This window comes from Sturnira hondurensis, unplaced genomic scaffold, assembly GCF_014824575.4.
Source record: "Sturnira hondurensis isolate 20B ecotype Veracruz unplaced genomic scaffold, ASM1482457v3 Scaffold0017284, whole genome shotgun sequence".
Taxonomy (NCBI): Eukaryota; Metazoa; Chordata; class Mammalia; order Chiroptera; family Phyllostomidae; genus Sturnira; species Sturnira hondurensis.
In genome coordinates this window covers 213,046-229,329 of record NW_028089915.1, presented here as the reverse complement: position 1 = coordinate 229,329, position 16,284 = coordinate 213,046, and the positions used below count along the sequence as shown (strand labels likewise).

The 16,284-nt window shown below is 45.5% G+C and overlaps 1 protein-coding gene across 1 annotated transcript in view; it reads right to left on the bottom strand.

Moving 5' to 3' along the window:
• Positions 1–7,543: 7,543 nt before the first annotated feature.
• NECTIN1 (nectin cell adhesion molecule 1) overlaps positions 7,544–16,284 on the bottom strand; it is a 69,582-nt gene continuing 60,841 nt past the window's right edge. The window contains exon 6 of the mRNA XM_037067508.1: positions 7,544–11,724. Coding sequence (XP_036923403.1) covers positions 11,177–11,724 — 548 coding nt within the window. The 3' untranslated portion in view covers positions 7,544–11,176. The remainder of the gene's footprint in view (positions 11,725–16,284) is intronic.

Here is a 16,284-nt window from a genome sequence, read left to right as displayed (position 1 = left end):
AAATACCTAGGAACAAACCTAACCAAGGATGTTAAAGACCTGTACGCAGAAAACTACACAACACTGAAGACAGAAATCAAGGAGGACACAAACAAATGGCAACATATACTCTGTTCATGGATTGGAAGAATTAATATCATCAAAATGTCCATACTACCCAAAGCAATTTACAGATTCAATGCAATACCTATTAAAGTCCCAATGACATATTTCATAGACATAGAACAAATACTTCAAAAATTCATATGGAACCATAAACAACCCCAAATAGCAGCTGCAATTTTGAGAAAGAAGAACAAAGTAGGAGGGATCACAATACCTGATATCAAACTGTATTACAAGGCCATTGTAATCAAAACAGCCTGGTACTGTCATAAAAACAGGCACATAGACCAATGGAATAGAACAGAGAGCCCAGAAATAAACCCAGCTCTCTAAAGTCAACTAATATTTGACAAAGGGGGCAGTAACATAAAAAGGAGTAAAGACAGCCTTTTCAACAAATGGTGTTGGGAGAACTGGACAGCTACATACAAAAAAATGAAACTCGAGCACCAACTTACATCATACATTAAAATAAACTCAAGGTGGATAACAGACTTAAATATAAGCTGTGAAACCATTAAAGCCCTAGAGGAGAACATTGGCAGGAAAATCTCAGATATTCCACACAGCAAGATTTTAACTGATTCATCCACTAGAGCAAGAGACATAAAGGAAAGAATAAGCAAATGGATCTCATCAAAATTGAAAGCTTCTGTATGTCTAAGGAAAACACTATCAAGATAAAAAGAGAAGCAACAGCTTGGGAAAACATTTGCCAATGATACCTCAGAGAAAGGTTCGGTCTCCAAAATATACAAAGAACTCACTCCACTCAAAGAAGGTGAGCAACCCAATTAAAAAATGGGCAAAGGACTTGAACAGGCATTTCTTCAAGGAGGACATACAGAGGGTCCAGAGACACATGAAAAGATGCTCGATATCGCTTACTATCAGAGAGATGCAAATTAAAACCACAATGAGATACCACCTTACCCCAGTCAGAATGGCTATCATAATTAAAGAAACAAACAAGTGCTGGAGAGGTTGTAGGGAAAAGGGGACCCTAGTTCACTGTTGGTGGGACTGCAGACTGGTACAACCACTATGGAAAACATTATAGAATTTTCTAAGAAAACTAAAAATTTTGACCCAGCAATTGCACTATTAGGAGTACATCCTAAGAACCCCGAAACACCAATCCAAAAGAACCTATGCACCCCAATGTTCATAGCAGCACAATTTACGATACCCAAGAGTTGGAAGCAACCTAGATGCCCATTGGTAAATGACTGGATCAAAAAGTTATGGTACATTTAGACAATGGAATTCTATGCTGCAGAATGGAAGAAGGAGCTCCTACCTTTTGCAACATCATGGATGGAACTGGAGAGCATTATGTTGTGTGAAATAAGCCAGGCAGTGAAAGACAAATACCATATGATCTCACCATTAACAGGAATCTAAACAACAAAACAAGCAAGCAAAATATGACCAATGACATTCAAATACGGAACAGGCTGACAGGGTCCAGAGGGGAGAGAATCATAGGGGAAAAGGGGATGGACTCACATGAATAAGTATAAAGGACACACGGACAATAATTAAGGTGGGGGGTGGAAATGGGAGGGAGGTGGGGAGCATTGGGGGTGCAGGGGTGGGAATATAAAACAGAAAACTACTTGAATAAGAATTAAATTAAAAAATGTTTTTTCCACTCCTGAGAAAAATATAAAGATACTAGTAACTCAAATATGTAATCAAAAATATTAAATGCAATGTCTTATGGTAAAAAAAAGTGGGAAAAGAACTTGAACAGACACTTCTTCAAGGAAGACATACAGAGGATCTAGACACACATGAAAAGATGCTCAATATTGCTAGGTATCAGAGAGATGCTAATTAAAACCACAATGAGATGCCATTCACACTGGTCAGAATGGCTATCATAAACAAAGCAACAAATGTTGGAGAGGTTGTGGGGAGATCGTGACCCTAATTTACTGTTGGTGGGATTACAGACTGGTACAACAATTATAAAAAAGAGTATGGAATTTCCTCAGAAATCTAAAAATGGACCTGCCTTTTGTCCCAGCAATTCCACTGCTGGGATTATATCTTAAGAACCGTAAAACACCAATTCAAAAGAACCTATGCACCCCAATGTTCATAGAAGCACAATTTACAATAGCCAAGAGCTGGAAGCAACCTAGGTGCCTGTCAGGAAATGAATGGTTAAAAAAATTATGATACATACACAGAATGGAATTCCATGCAGGAGAGAGAAATAAGGAGCTCCTACTCTTTCCAACAGCATGGATGGAACTGGAAAGCATTATGCTGAGTGAAATAAGCCAGGTGTTGAAAGACAAATACCATATGATCTCACCTTTAACAGTAAGCTAAAGAACAAAACAAAGAAGCAAGCAAAATATAATAACCAAAGACCCTGAAATGGAGATCAGGGGGTCAGCGATCAGAGGGGAGAGAGGAGGGAATTTCAGGGGAAAGGGGGGAAGGATTTAGAGGAACTAGTATAAAGGACACATGGAGAACAACTAAGGGGGGTGGAAATGGGAGGGAGGTAGGGAGCATGGGGAGGGGGGGCTGGGATGGGAGTAAAAGATAGGAAAGCGTACTCGAAGAATAATTAAATAAAAAAATAAAAATAAATGAATAATAATAATAAAAAAGAAAACTTGAGGCCAATATCACTGATGAAAATTGATGCTAAAGTCCTCAACAAAATATTGAGAAACTGCATCCAGCAGGACCTCAAAAAGATCATACACCATGATCAATAGGATTCATCCCAGTGATGCAAGCATGGTACACTATTTGTAAATTAATAAATGTAAAACCTCACATAAACAAAATGAAAGTCTAAAATCATGTAATTATATCAGTAGATGCAAAATAAGCAGTTGATAAGGTACAGCATCCATTTATGATAAAAACACTCAGTGTAGTGGGAGTAGAGGGAGCGTTCTCTAACATAATAAAGACCCCATATGAGAAACGTATAGCCAACATCATACTCAGCAGAGAAAAACTAAAAAGTCTTCCCACTAACGTCAGGAACAAGACAAGAATGTCTGCTTTCACTACTTCTATTCAAGAAAGTATTGAAAGTCCTAGCCACTGTGATCAAACAAGAAAAAGAAATAAAATGCATGTAAATTGGAAAGGAGGAAGCAAAACCATCATTGTTTGCAGTTGACATGCTAGTGTACATAGAAAACCCTATAGACTCCACCAAAATACTACTCAACCTAATAAGTGAATTTAGCAAAACATCAGGATACAAAGTCAATATTCGGAAATCGAAGGCATTTTTGTACACCAACAATGAAATACCAGAAACACAAATCAGGAAATAATCACATTTGCTATAGCAGCAAGAAAAATAGCTAACCAAGGAGGTAAAAGACCTGTACTCAGAAAACTACACAACGTTGAAGAAAAAAATTAAGGAAGACACCAACAAATAGAAGCATATACCATGTTAATGGATTGGAATAACTAACATTATCAAAATGTCTGTACTACCCAAAGCAACTTATAGAAAAATGCAATCCCTATTAAAATACCAATGACATATTTCACAGACATAGAACATTTCAAAAATTTATATGCAACCATAAATGACACTGAATAGCTGCAGCAATTTTGAGAAAGAAGAACAAAGTGGGAGGGATCACAGTACATGACATCAAACTATATTACAAGTCCACAGTAATCAAAACAGTCTGGTACTGGCATATGAACAGACACATAGATCAATGGAACAGAATAGAAAGCCCAGAAATAAACCCAAGTCTCTATGGTCAATGATGTTCAACACAGTGGGCAGAAGCATAAAATGCAGTCAAAACAGCCTCTTCAACAAATGGTGTTGAGAGATCTGGACAGCTACATGCAAAAAATGAAACTTGACAACCAAACACAAAAATAAACTCAAGGTGGATAAAAGATTTAAATATATAAGTCGTGGCACCACAAAATCCTAGAGGAGAACATAGGCAGGAATATCAGATATTCCACACAACCTTATTTCATCAATAGGGCAAGTGATATAAAGGAAAGAACAAACAAATGGGACTTCATCAGAATAAAAAGCTTCTGCACTGCTAAAAAATCAGCAAAATGAAAATGAAACCAAGTGTATGGAAAAATATATTTGCCAATGATACCTCAGAGAAGGGTTTGATCTCTAAAACATATAAAGAACTCATACGACTTCACTCCAGGAAGACAAACAACCCAACTGAAAGATGGCCAAAGGACCTGAACAGACACCTGAACAGAAGACCAAAGGACCTTCTTCAAGGAGGACAAACAGAGGGCCCAGAGATATATGAAAGGATGCTCAGTAACACTAGCTATCAGAGAGACACAAATGAAAACCACAATGAGACATCACTTCACAATGGTCAGAATGGTCATCACAAACAAATCAACAAACAATAAATGCTGGCAAGGTTGCAGAGGAAAAATAACCCTAGTATGTTGTTGGTGGGAGTGCAGACTGGTGCAGCCACTGTGGAAAATAGTATGGAATTCCCTCAGAAAACTAAAGATGGAACTGCTGCCCTGGCTGGTGTAGCTCAGTGGATTGAGTGCAGGCTGGGAACCAGAGGGTCACTGGTTCAATTCTCCGTCAGGGTACACATCTGGGTTTCAGGCCAGGTCCCTAGTAGGGGTTGCGCAAGAGGCAACCACACACTGATATTTCTCTTCCTCTCTCCTTCCCTTTCCCTCTCTCTAAAAATAAATAAATAAATCATTTAAAAATAAAATATAAAATAAAAATGGAACTGCTTTTTGACCCAGCAATTCCACTGGGATTAAACCCTAAGAATCCTGAAACACTAATTCCAAAGAACCTATGCACCCCTTTGTTCATAGCAGCGCAATTTACAATAGCCAAGTGCTGGGAGCAACCTAGCTGCCCATCAGTAAATGAGTGGGCAAAAAAACTGTGGCACATTTACACAATGGAAAACTATGCAGCAGAAAGAATGAAGGAACTCCTACCTTTTACTACAGCATGGATGAAACTGGAGAACATTATGCTAAGTGAAATAAGCCAGGCAATCAAAGACAAATACCATATGATATTACCTATAAGTAGAACCTAATGAACAGAACAAATAAACAAATAAAATCTAACCAGAGACATTGAAATAAAGAACAAACTGACAGTAACCTGAGTCACTCCTTCCAAACCTCCTTCCACTGCAGGGGGAGGGAGGTAACGGTGGAAAGAAGGGAAAGGAGCTGTTAAGGAACATGTACAAAGAACCCATGGACTAAGTAAAGGGGGCAGGATGGACGGCTGTAGGTGAGGATGGGTGGGGTGGGGGGAAAGTGGTGGCAGGAAAATGGAGATAACTGTATTCCAACATAGTAATTAAAAAAGAACTAATATAAGATACTAAATTCTCAATTGGCCCGGAATACTCTTAACTTATCCATGGTCTGAAGAACTTGTATACATCCTTCTAAGCCCAGAGGAAATGTTACCTCATCCATCAAACTTCTCAGACCTTTCCAAACAAAAGTAACCATTCCTGTTCTGTGCTACCACAGTGTTTCATGCACAGCTCTGCTTCAGCCCACACCCAGCACTGCACTGGCTGTTTTGGAATTTGAGGCTCCTGGAGTATCAGAACTCTTTAAAAGTAGGGACTCTGGGTGAGATTGACAAAATATCACGCAGCATCTGGCCCAGGGTGACCAATTGAATGAATGAATGCATAAGTGAATAAATATATCCCTCAATTCATCAAGCTCATTCTCTTAACCATGTGCAACCAGATAGGGTAAGGTAAGGAGGATGGGAGAGGAGCCTCCATTGCTATGGAGGGATAGAGAGAAGAGCTCTAACCACCCAAACATCTTAGTCCTGGGTCCACAGCTGAGGTAGGGTGATGGTGGGCACACCCCAGGTGGGTTTTGTGCCCAGGCCATCCAGCATTTGGTTGTCTGCTCTGTTGTTGGTTGGGTGGGGGGCTGGGGACAAGGGTTGAGATTTGAGTGGGAGGAGCCTAACTAGCAGAAAGTTCTTCCCATGCTTCGCTCAAGAAGCTAAGTGTGCTCTGGACTCCTAGTATTCTGGGGGAAGGAACCAGGTCTGAATTTACCAGCCCAGAGAGGCTGTGCCTGGGACTAATTGGCTTGCCCTCCTTCCATTGCAGGAGAAAGTCTTAGTTAATTTTCTGGAATGTTCTAGTTAAATGCCAATTAGGACATTGTGTCCACCGCTCTCTTCCAATACATTAATAATGTAATTAGCACTTATTGCCTGTACAAATTAAAAATTAACTTAAGGGGGCAGCCTAGAAAGCTGAGAAAGTAATCACTTAACCAATTTGCATTTCAATTCAAGTATCAACAGCTAAACACAATCTAGGGTGCTGGATTTGGCCTTCCAGTGAGGCGCCCAGCCAGCTGCCAACAGCTGCTGGCTTCTTCATGCCTGATTTCACCTGCCCTGGGCTCTATATCCTGTCCCAATCCCAGGTGTAGAGGTTGTGGTATTGCCCCAGATTGGACCAGAAGGGTTGTCTGCTAGGCAGATACCTTGGCTTCCAACATCCCCACTCCCTTTTCTCAAGGTTGTATGTTGTGAATTTCAGTGAAAGGAAATGAAGCAGCTGGAGTGGCTGGGAGCAGGCCATCACTGAGGCCCCTGCCACTCCCATCCCAGGATTGATTTGTCCCGCATTCCAGCACAGGAGATGGGGAACAGATGATGCAGGGATGAGGAGGGGTAGGTAACTAAGGAACTGCAAGAACTTCCCTGCAACCAGTGCCTTGGAGAGATGGAAGCTGGTTCTTAGAGCTGCAGGGGATGGGGCCCGGCAGTATCCTCAAAACAGATGAAAGGATAAGCTCCTATCTCTTACCTGTCTCAAGGAATCTAACACAATAGGTGTAACACTGCTTGCTTCCTTATGCAAACATCCACAGGAGGAAAAAGCAGGACAGTGGGGAGTGAGGGAGTAGAGAGAGAAAGGGAAATGAGAGGGCCTCAGTGGGATCTCTGCAGCTTTAGGTCAGGAGGGTAGAGGATTCCAGTCGCCAACCTCTCAGGTCAGGCATCCTTAAAGGCCTCCCTGCCTACGCCTGCAGCGGCCAAGTCCTCTGAATGCTGCTTTCCAAAGTCTTTTCCTGAAAGATGGTTCAATAGCAACTGGGAGCTGCAGGTGAGGACAAAGGCTGGACCAGCACATTTGCCCTTGGGGCTCTGGCAAGATGGTGAGCTAGGATTCCCGAAGGGGTTTGCATTACTGTCCCAGAACCATGGAGCCTGAACATGGGGTGGAGGCTCCCTTCCCTTCACTGCGGTGCTGGGCAGGTCTGGAGCTCTGCCCTGTCCCCATTCCTATGGCTGCTGAGAGGAAGGGCACAGCCACTCAAGGGAGATAAAAGAAGTGACACAAGGCAGCCAGCACTGTTTTAAACATTTATTATTTAAAAAAGTACATTTTCCCCCTCAGTATATTTTTCAACCCATTACTTTTTTTTTTTAATACAAGTAGAAGAGGGTGATGCAAACACCCGTGGGTCAGAACCAGGAGACTCTCTCTCCTGGGCCATCCCCAGGACCAAAGATGAAAATGGGGACAAAGAAACTGAAGCAAAGTGTGCGCCTCACTCACTCAGGGGAATGTGGCAGCTTTTCCTGGATTTTGTTTTCATTTATACAAAAAAGAAAACCCTTTTTTTTTTCGGCCAAGAATCCCATTCCTCACAGCAGTAGTGGAAAGAGCAGCAGCACCAATGGGTAGGGTTCCTCTGGCCTTACACTTGGGTGGCAGCAGTATAGGCCTCCTTCCCAGACATCTGTGGGCAGAGCACATTACCCTCTGGATGTGTGGGGCCTGGGAGAGACCTACCGGCTGCTCACCAGGAGAGGGTTACTGGTGGCAGTCAGACTTTAGAGGACTCTGGCCCCCAGGAGACCTGGGAGCACTCTCCTCCCAGGTGAGCTGCCCCACTCACCTAACACAATCCCTGGTTCCTCTGCTTGAAGGATGGCAGAATTATTGCACCAGTGATTTGGGAACACAGGAGGGGGTTGGCAGAGGGGCACATGTCCAAGAGACACAACTCCTGTAAGTCTGTCTTATGGCCTGAACACTGGGAAATCACTGTCTTTCCTCAAGGACTTCAGTAGGACCAGTTAATTCCCCTGCCATGCCTGAGTGTGTGAGTGTGTGCCTCTGCCTGTGCTAAGGTCTATATGCCCCACGTGCTCGTGGGCTGGGCCTCAGGTGTCTGCACGTGCATTCCTGTGTTGCCACCTTTCAGATTTTTCTGATAGAAGGGACTCAGAAGGTTCTATTAAACATTAGAACATCAAAATCTTAAGGAAATATAAATACAGATGGATCAGGGGCTGGGCAAGAACAGGGAGGGCAAGAAGAGGCAGGATGACAGCTGGGGAGCTCCTGGCACAATGAATACCAAGTTTATTTCATTTCCAGCAAGGGCAGAAGCTTAGCTCATGCTGGTATCACAGAGGAGAAGAACATCCTCTTCTTTTTGATGGGCCACACCTTCCCTTTGCCAGAGGCTAAGGGAAGTGTCTGTGGGCCCAGCAGCAATGCTCACATGCCCACCAACTTGGGGCACAGAAAATTCCATCTCTCCAGCCCAAGTGCTGACCCCTGCCTCAAGTCTACTCTTGGCCTCAGGGAGCAGTTTCCCTGCTGGTAATGCTGCAGTTGGGTTCTAGGCTAGGCAGGAACTCCCATGAGGCCAATGCATGTGGCATAGGCATAACAATTTGTGCTTTGTTTGGGTGGAGGGTTTGGAGGTGTCTTAAGGGGGACTCAGTGCTTTGGCCCGGCCTGGGGGCCTACTAAGTCCATCATAAAGTAAGAAACAGGGGTTGGCAGTGCAGGGTTAGGTCAACACAGGAGGAATCCTTTCAGTATTATGGTTTCAAGGGGACAGAGAATGACTTTACCAGGCAGGCCCCTGGGATTCCTTCCTGCCTTTGGGCAAGGAAACCAGGCACAGGAGTCAGAGTGGCATGAGGTGGGATGGGCAGTGATATGACATGGAAAAGGTCCTTTGCCTTTTGGGGGACAATAATACTGCTGGGAGAAGCAGCCCATTTCCTCCACCCCTCCTCTGCCCTGTGGCTAGTAAGACCCCAGAATTTTCTCCCCTGACTCCATTCTATCTAGTACCCTCAATGCCAAGAGGGGAGAACGGCCCCAGGGCTGGCATGGCTTCAGAATTCTGCTACGTGGCTACTGGGTGGCCTGGGCTGGGGCTAGGTCAGTGGGGGCCAGGAGAGGGTGGCCCACATGGTGGGCCCAGGGTTGCCAGGACAGATATAGAGCTGGCTAGGGACACAACAGCAGCACCAGGAAGAAATGGGGTAGAGGATGGAGCTGGGAGCTTTCCTAGGAAGATTATGGCAGAGCTGGCTAGTGTCCAAGGTGAACAGAGTGGTCTGTCCCATGCCTCCAGCAGCTGCCATCCTATAGAGCTGCTGACATCCTGGGCTGATTTAACCAGAATCCTAATGGGCAGGCATGAACCTGCCTCTCCCATCCCAGGGTCTTTCTTTCTTATCTAGAGTACCAGGAGTCGGATATAGGGGGCAATGAGTGTACAGACGGAGGAACTGAGGCACTTTGAGCTAAGGGAACTGAGAGGGCTGGGAAGGGACTTCCTCCATTTTAGAGATGAGAAGACTGAGTCTTGGGTGACTGACAGGAACTCAGAAGCCCATTCAAGGGGGAAATCTACAACTCAAAGGGAAAGCTTCTCCAAGGTGCCCCTCACTCAGAACAAAGACCAGGGATAGCTGAGCAGGAACAAATAGGAGCTTCTTACTCAGCATCCCTGGCTCCCCTACTCCTCTAGTACTTTCTGGCCTTCGTGGGTGAGATGCTACCTACACCCTTCAGAGTCTGTGACTGTATTTACAGAACTTCTATCACAGGGCTTCCTCCCTATGCCCTCCACCTGGGTACTTGCTCACCTCTAACTCCAGGAGGCATTTCCTTCTGGGATCCCAGCCCTGACTCCCCAGGAGAATCAAGAGTGGCTAGCATTGAATAGATAAGAAAAATCTGAGAAAATTCCATGCTGTAAGAAGCAGTTTAGGGTCAGCCTGAGATCCTAGGTGGAGTCATTGGGGGCCTAGTCTCAGCTGTCCTGAAGGCTTCCGAAGCTCTCCACTGTCAGGGGGAAATGGGAAAGAAATGGAGCAGAGAAGGGCAAGCCTTGGTCAGTGTCCAGCCTGGGTAAGTTATGTACCTTTGGGGGTGCACAGAAGTAGACATGAGTGGTGTGTATGTGGGTATGTGTATGTGTCAGTAGAGCTGTGTGGGAAGTGTGGGCCAGAACACACCTTGGAATCCCACTCTGTGGGGAGCCACTGGGTAAAGAAGAGGGTCACGGAGGACATTATTCTCTGTAGGATAAGGAGGGCAAAAAACCCAACCTCACAAGAAAAACACACTGCTTTAGGCCCTAGGGGGACCTCAACTCTATTCAACCTGATTTACCCAGACAACCCTGGGTGCTTCAGAGAAGCCACACCTCACACCCTACCTCTTGGGTGAAACTTCTATCTAGACTGGGGTTCAAACTCCCAGCTGTGTCAGCTCATGTAGGGGGTGTTGAGTTTCCTCTTCCTGGGAGCAAAGGAGCAGCATCTGGGAGTAAGGCTTTTCCTCTGGGAGGCCCTGCAGCCTCCTGCCCCCAGTAGAGAGAACACAAGAAATTCCAGTGTTGGGACATGGGAGGGCTGACTCCACAAACCCTGGAGGGACAGATGCCTAGGTACACAAGATGAGAATTGGCATCTTGCACAAAGGGCAGTAGGCTGCAGTTGGGGAGGAAAGGTACAGAAACATCAAAGCCACAGTGAGCATGACACCATGGGGAGAACAGGGGACAGGGAGGAAATCAAAACAAAGCAGGTGGTATTTGCCCTGGACTCCCTGGCTCCCTGGGAGGAAGGAGCTGGCTTGGGGTAGTTGGGTGAGTCTCTTGTCAGTTTGTGGAGGATTTGGCAGTGAGGGGTGGGTGGGAGAAAGGCAGGGGGTGTGTAGGTAGGGGCTGGGGAGAAGGGGTGAAGACAGAGGCTCTGGAGAGGGGACTACACGTACCATTCCTTCTTGGAAATAAATGACCCATCATTCTGAGAAACCATGTTCTCGGCCAAGTCCAGCTGCTCAGGGTCGTATTGGTAGCCCAGAGTCCGGTCCCCATAGTTGTCCTGATGGGCTTCTGCCTCATCCACTGTAAAGTAGGGCCGCTTGGCATCCTCGTCGTATTTGGGATGAGTGCCTCCCACCTTGCGTTCACCCCCTCCACCACCCTCCTCCTCCTCTTCCTCCTCATAGCTGCTCCCTCCTAGTGGGCCGGCCTTCTTCTCATCATCTGAGTCATCAGGGTACTGCAGGTTCTGGGCCATGGGCGGGTGGTGCTGGGGGATGCCCGCCTTGCTGTAGCCATTGCCATACACATGCTTCTTTGTGCTGTAGTCACCCTTGAAGGTGTGACGGCGCCGGCGCAGGGCCATCACAATCCCGCCAACCACGATAAGTACCAGCAGGATGCTCCCTGCCACGCCCCCAATGATGGCGGTGGGTACTGGCCTGGCCTGTCGCCCATGATCAGGAGGAGATGGGGTGTAGGGGAATTCTGGGGGAAGAAAAGAGGCGGAGGGAAAGTGTCAGTGTCTGCTCAGTGGAAGGGAGTGAGTGAGGAAGGTAGGAGAGGGAAAGGCTATGAGGTGAGACCAAGGGCAGCTCTAGTTCTTCGACAATCCTCCCCTCCAGGAGCTTATTGAGCAGGAGTGTTGGTAGCTGGAGTGAGAGAAGAGAGGCAGAGAGAGTTGGGCAGCCACAGAGCCTCCACGCTAACTTTCTCCTTGGATGTGCTGCGAGCTCAGATTATCCTCACTAGAAGTTCAGGGAGGCACAAGTGCCAGCCCAGTGTTCTCTAGATGCAGTCACTACCATGACACCCTGTGAAGTAGGTGTACTATTAATTTCCATTTAACACACAGGGAGCAGAGGGTTAGAGAGGAAAAATAACACCCAAGGCCATCAACCAATGATGCAATGTCGGTTCTCTTGCATGACATGCCTGTGCGAATGTCAGTACTGCCCCTCTGTCCAACACCTGCTGGTCACTGGGTGCCACTGATTTCATGTGCTCCCAGGGTACAAGAAAAAGGACAGGTTCCCAAGTGCTGACCCCACAGATGCCCATGAGTGCCAGAAACCAAGGCTGTGGTTGTTGGTTGTGGCCAGGCCTCACAGGGCAAGGTGGAAGCTAGGCATATAACTAGCCTAAGGTTAATTAGCATAAGATGATGAGAATGGATGTGTAGAAATGGGGCGTGAGAGCAAAGGAGTATACAGTAAAGATGACATACTCAGAGGGCACATACACAGGCACACACCCCTCTGCTCACAGCGAGCCTGTATGCCTATGCTGATGTGATGAGTATGTCTATACAAATATGTCCATACTGAGGAAAGAGTGGAAACAAAATGAAGGAAAGATGAAGAGAAAAGAAATGGGAGAAAGGGAAGAGAGGCTGAGTGGGTGACTTTGTCAGTGGGGCAAACCCATGGGCCTAGAAGAGGCTGAGGGAGGTGGGTGTCACCATCACCACAAGGTGGCACCAGAGACCACAGCTAGCCTAGGTCAGGAGGAGCTGGTGGGCAGGTCCAGGGCAAACTTGGAGGCTCAGTGCCCATGCTCTCACCCCTCCTTTCTTCAGGCCACACTAAAGGGTTGATTTGGACATCATTCAGCCTCTGAGAATTGGTTTCTGCCAGCTCACCATTCCCTGATTCAGCCTCACTCAGTCCATGGGAATCCTGCTCCTCCTATTTGACATTCCTTTCTCCCAAAGGTGGGCCAGCCCATGTGTGTGAGAGTGCAGTGTTACCTGTAGCAGGTACGGAGCAGGGCAGAGATTCCAGAATAGAAAAGTAAAGGCCTTCCAGGAGTTCAGGCTGGAAGGGCTAATGAAAACACTGGGGCTAAAGAAGAGGAGGCTATTTGTTCAGGCACACTGCTGAACTAGGGCTACCTAGATGCTTCTCTGTATGTGTTCCTGGCTTCTTCACATGCAGGAGTTGGCAGAGAGAAGTTCAACTACTTGTTACTACTATGTCCTCAGTGCAGCACCCCAAGTGGCTACCCAATAAATATTTATTGAATATTTGTCCTCACTGCCTACTTCCAGAGCAGTCTCCCTGAGAACATAAAGATTCCTCTGGTTTACCAGGTCTCATCTGTTTACTGCCTTTAAAGGGGCTGCAGCCCTGTGCCCCATGAAGTGGGAGCTACCTCCACAAGGGGAACCCAAGAGGCAGTTGGCCTCTTCTGTACTTTCCACCTGCCTGTTAGTTACCTCTTCAGTTCTCACCCCATATGGGAGTGTTCTCTCCTTTCTTCACTTGCTCCATCCACCCTCCTATCCTCTCATCCATCCATCTATCTATCCACCCACCCACCCAATCAGCAAACAAGTACTGAGTATCTACTTTGTTAGTAGTAACAAGATACAAGAAACTAACAACCTAGCTGGGGAATCAAAGGACATTCTTAGAGACAGAGCTGTACACAGATGTCCAGGGCATTGGCAGAGAGAGTGCCTCAGGAATGCAAAAGAAGAGATCCTGGGGACTGGAGTTAGAAAAGTTTCCCTTGCCTTATAATATAAGAATTCCTAGATCTTGGTTTTCCTCTCTGATTGTCTGTCTCTGGCTGCATCGCTGGACCTATGCTCTGCTCAAGCCACCTGGCTGAAGATTCCATCAGTGGACCTTCAGCCCTTACCATCTGCTTTATTTCCTAGTGACAGACCTGGTCCAGGGTCATGAGTTACCTTTACCATGCTTGCTTTTCAAACTCTGGGACTTTATCTCCAAAGTACTCTCAGAAGATATTGCCCAAACTGTAGCCCATGGAGCCTCAAATCACTGGCTTAGACATCAGCAAAAATACGAGGGTGAAACACTTAGGGAAATGTTGGTTTAGACAAAGCATCAGAGCCCTTCATCTTTTTACACACACAGTGAACTCTAATAGTAACATGCAGGATGCAGTGTTCCCTAACCTACTGGAACATGAACCCCACCCTTCCAGACTGAAGGGCCACTCTCCGGACTAGCATGTGGGTACATTCTTTGGAAACTCTTCTTTAGCATATCTTCATGTGGACTTCTCTCCACCATCCCAACCCATCTGTGTCCACCTGGTTCACCATCTTACCTCCAAACCCTCTCCAATCAACACCATTTGTTTACTCTTCTATCTTAGAACCTCATTTCTCTTTCACTCTTGCTATTCAATATCTTACACTTTATGCCAGGTGTTGTATATTCCTGAATCTCCCACTTTTATTTGGTCTCTGCCCCTCTAGCCATTCCATGCACAATCACCAGGCTTATTTTCCATTGTGAAGTCACTACCATTCCCTTTTTCAAGACTAGTAATGACTTCCTTACTACGTGTCACACAGGCTAGTCTGGTCTTCAAAGCTTCTATTGTGCAACTTGATCTTGGGCTTGGCCAACACTCTGCCCTTGCTGTCCATTCTGCCAAGAGCACTCCTGCTTACCCTCTGCCTATTCCAGTCCCCAAGCCCCTCTCTGTGCAGTCTTCTCTTCTCTAGTTCACACTTACCTTTTCTCTCTACAAGTTTTTGTATTAATGGTCTACACCTCTCATTCTGGTATAAACAATAGTTAAGTCTATTCCATTAATCATACACTGACAAATTATAGTAGAGCCTGTGATAATACATCTTGTGATAAATGTAAATCAGCCAGGATTGGCTCCAGTCCTTTTGCCAATGTTCAAATGGCTAAGGTTCTCCTCTTCTGCAGGAATGCATGAGAAAGGTGGAGGGAGTGAATCCTCAAGATAATTGTGATTAACTCAATTCAGTGTGTTACAATTGTAATAATGTGAATTCCACTAAATTTATTTTCATGCTTTCTGTGATGACAGAGACCCAATGAAAAAATAAAGTTCTCCTACATTTTACTAGATTAGGTTGAATTTATTGAACCCTATTAATAATAATATGGTAGAGTTTACAGTATTATCTATTTCATGAGAGTGGCTGGTGTCCCAAACTAGTCTGTACACTTGCATTCAAAGTAAATCTAGAACCTGACTACCTCTTACCATCACCATCACCCAGATGCAAGACACCACTATCTCTTGTTTTGCCACCTGTCTATCCTGATTCCACTCACTTCCTCTATAGACTATTTGAAAAACAAACACAACAGCCATAGAGATCCTGTTAAATCTGGGGAGCTTAAATGCTCCACATAATCTGTGCCTCTGCCTTCCACCTCTGACTTCATCTCTTGCTCTTTTCCACCCCAGGTACTTTCAGGACCTTTGCAGTCGTTGCTCTGCAACCCTGTAAGGCTCCTCCCACAGGTGTTCCATGCTTACTCTCTCCCCTTCTTCAGGGCTTCGAACAAGTGTCCAATTCTCATTGAGGCCCTCCCTGACTATACTACTTAAAGTTGCAGCTTGTGAGCCCCCACCCCCAACACTTGGGACTCTTTTATGAGGCTCTTCTTTTCTCCATATCACCTTCAAAATGACTACACAATTCTTCAAATGTATTTTATTTATTGCTTGTTGTCTGTCCTCCTGTGCTAAAATGTAAGCTCCATGGGGATTGGGACTTTTTTGGCTCAATGATGTATTCCCACGCATCTACATTGACTGGCACGTGGCTGGAGTTCAAGAATTAGTTGGATAAATTGTTTAAAGGCAAGGTTATAGCACACAGGTGAGGCTTGCTCTAGGAAGAGCAAATATTTTGAGATACTCAAATAAATGCATGTATGGAGACCTCATTTCATTGGAGCAGGTAACAGGAGGAGGAGAGTGGTAGCTTGGGGACGGATGATACTAGGTCTCTTTCCCATTCTAGGCCCTTCTGTTTAACTTTTTTCTTTCTAGTCCTAATGAGAGGTTTACTCTACCTAGGATAGCTAGGGAGATTTTTGGACCAAAGGGAACCCTTATTGCTTTGGTTGCTTTAGAACCAGGTCCACGTAGAGGAAGAAGAATGGCTTAAGATGACCTTCCATCATTGCAGACTTGAGAGTGAAGATGCTTAGTGAGAGTGCAGGAGAAAGTAGTAGATATAGGGATCCAATTAATTCATAAGTAGAAAAGGCTGTTTGGTGTGGAATGGAGAACCTACTC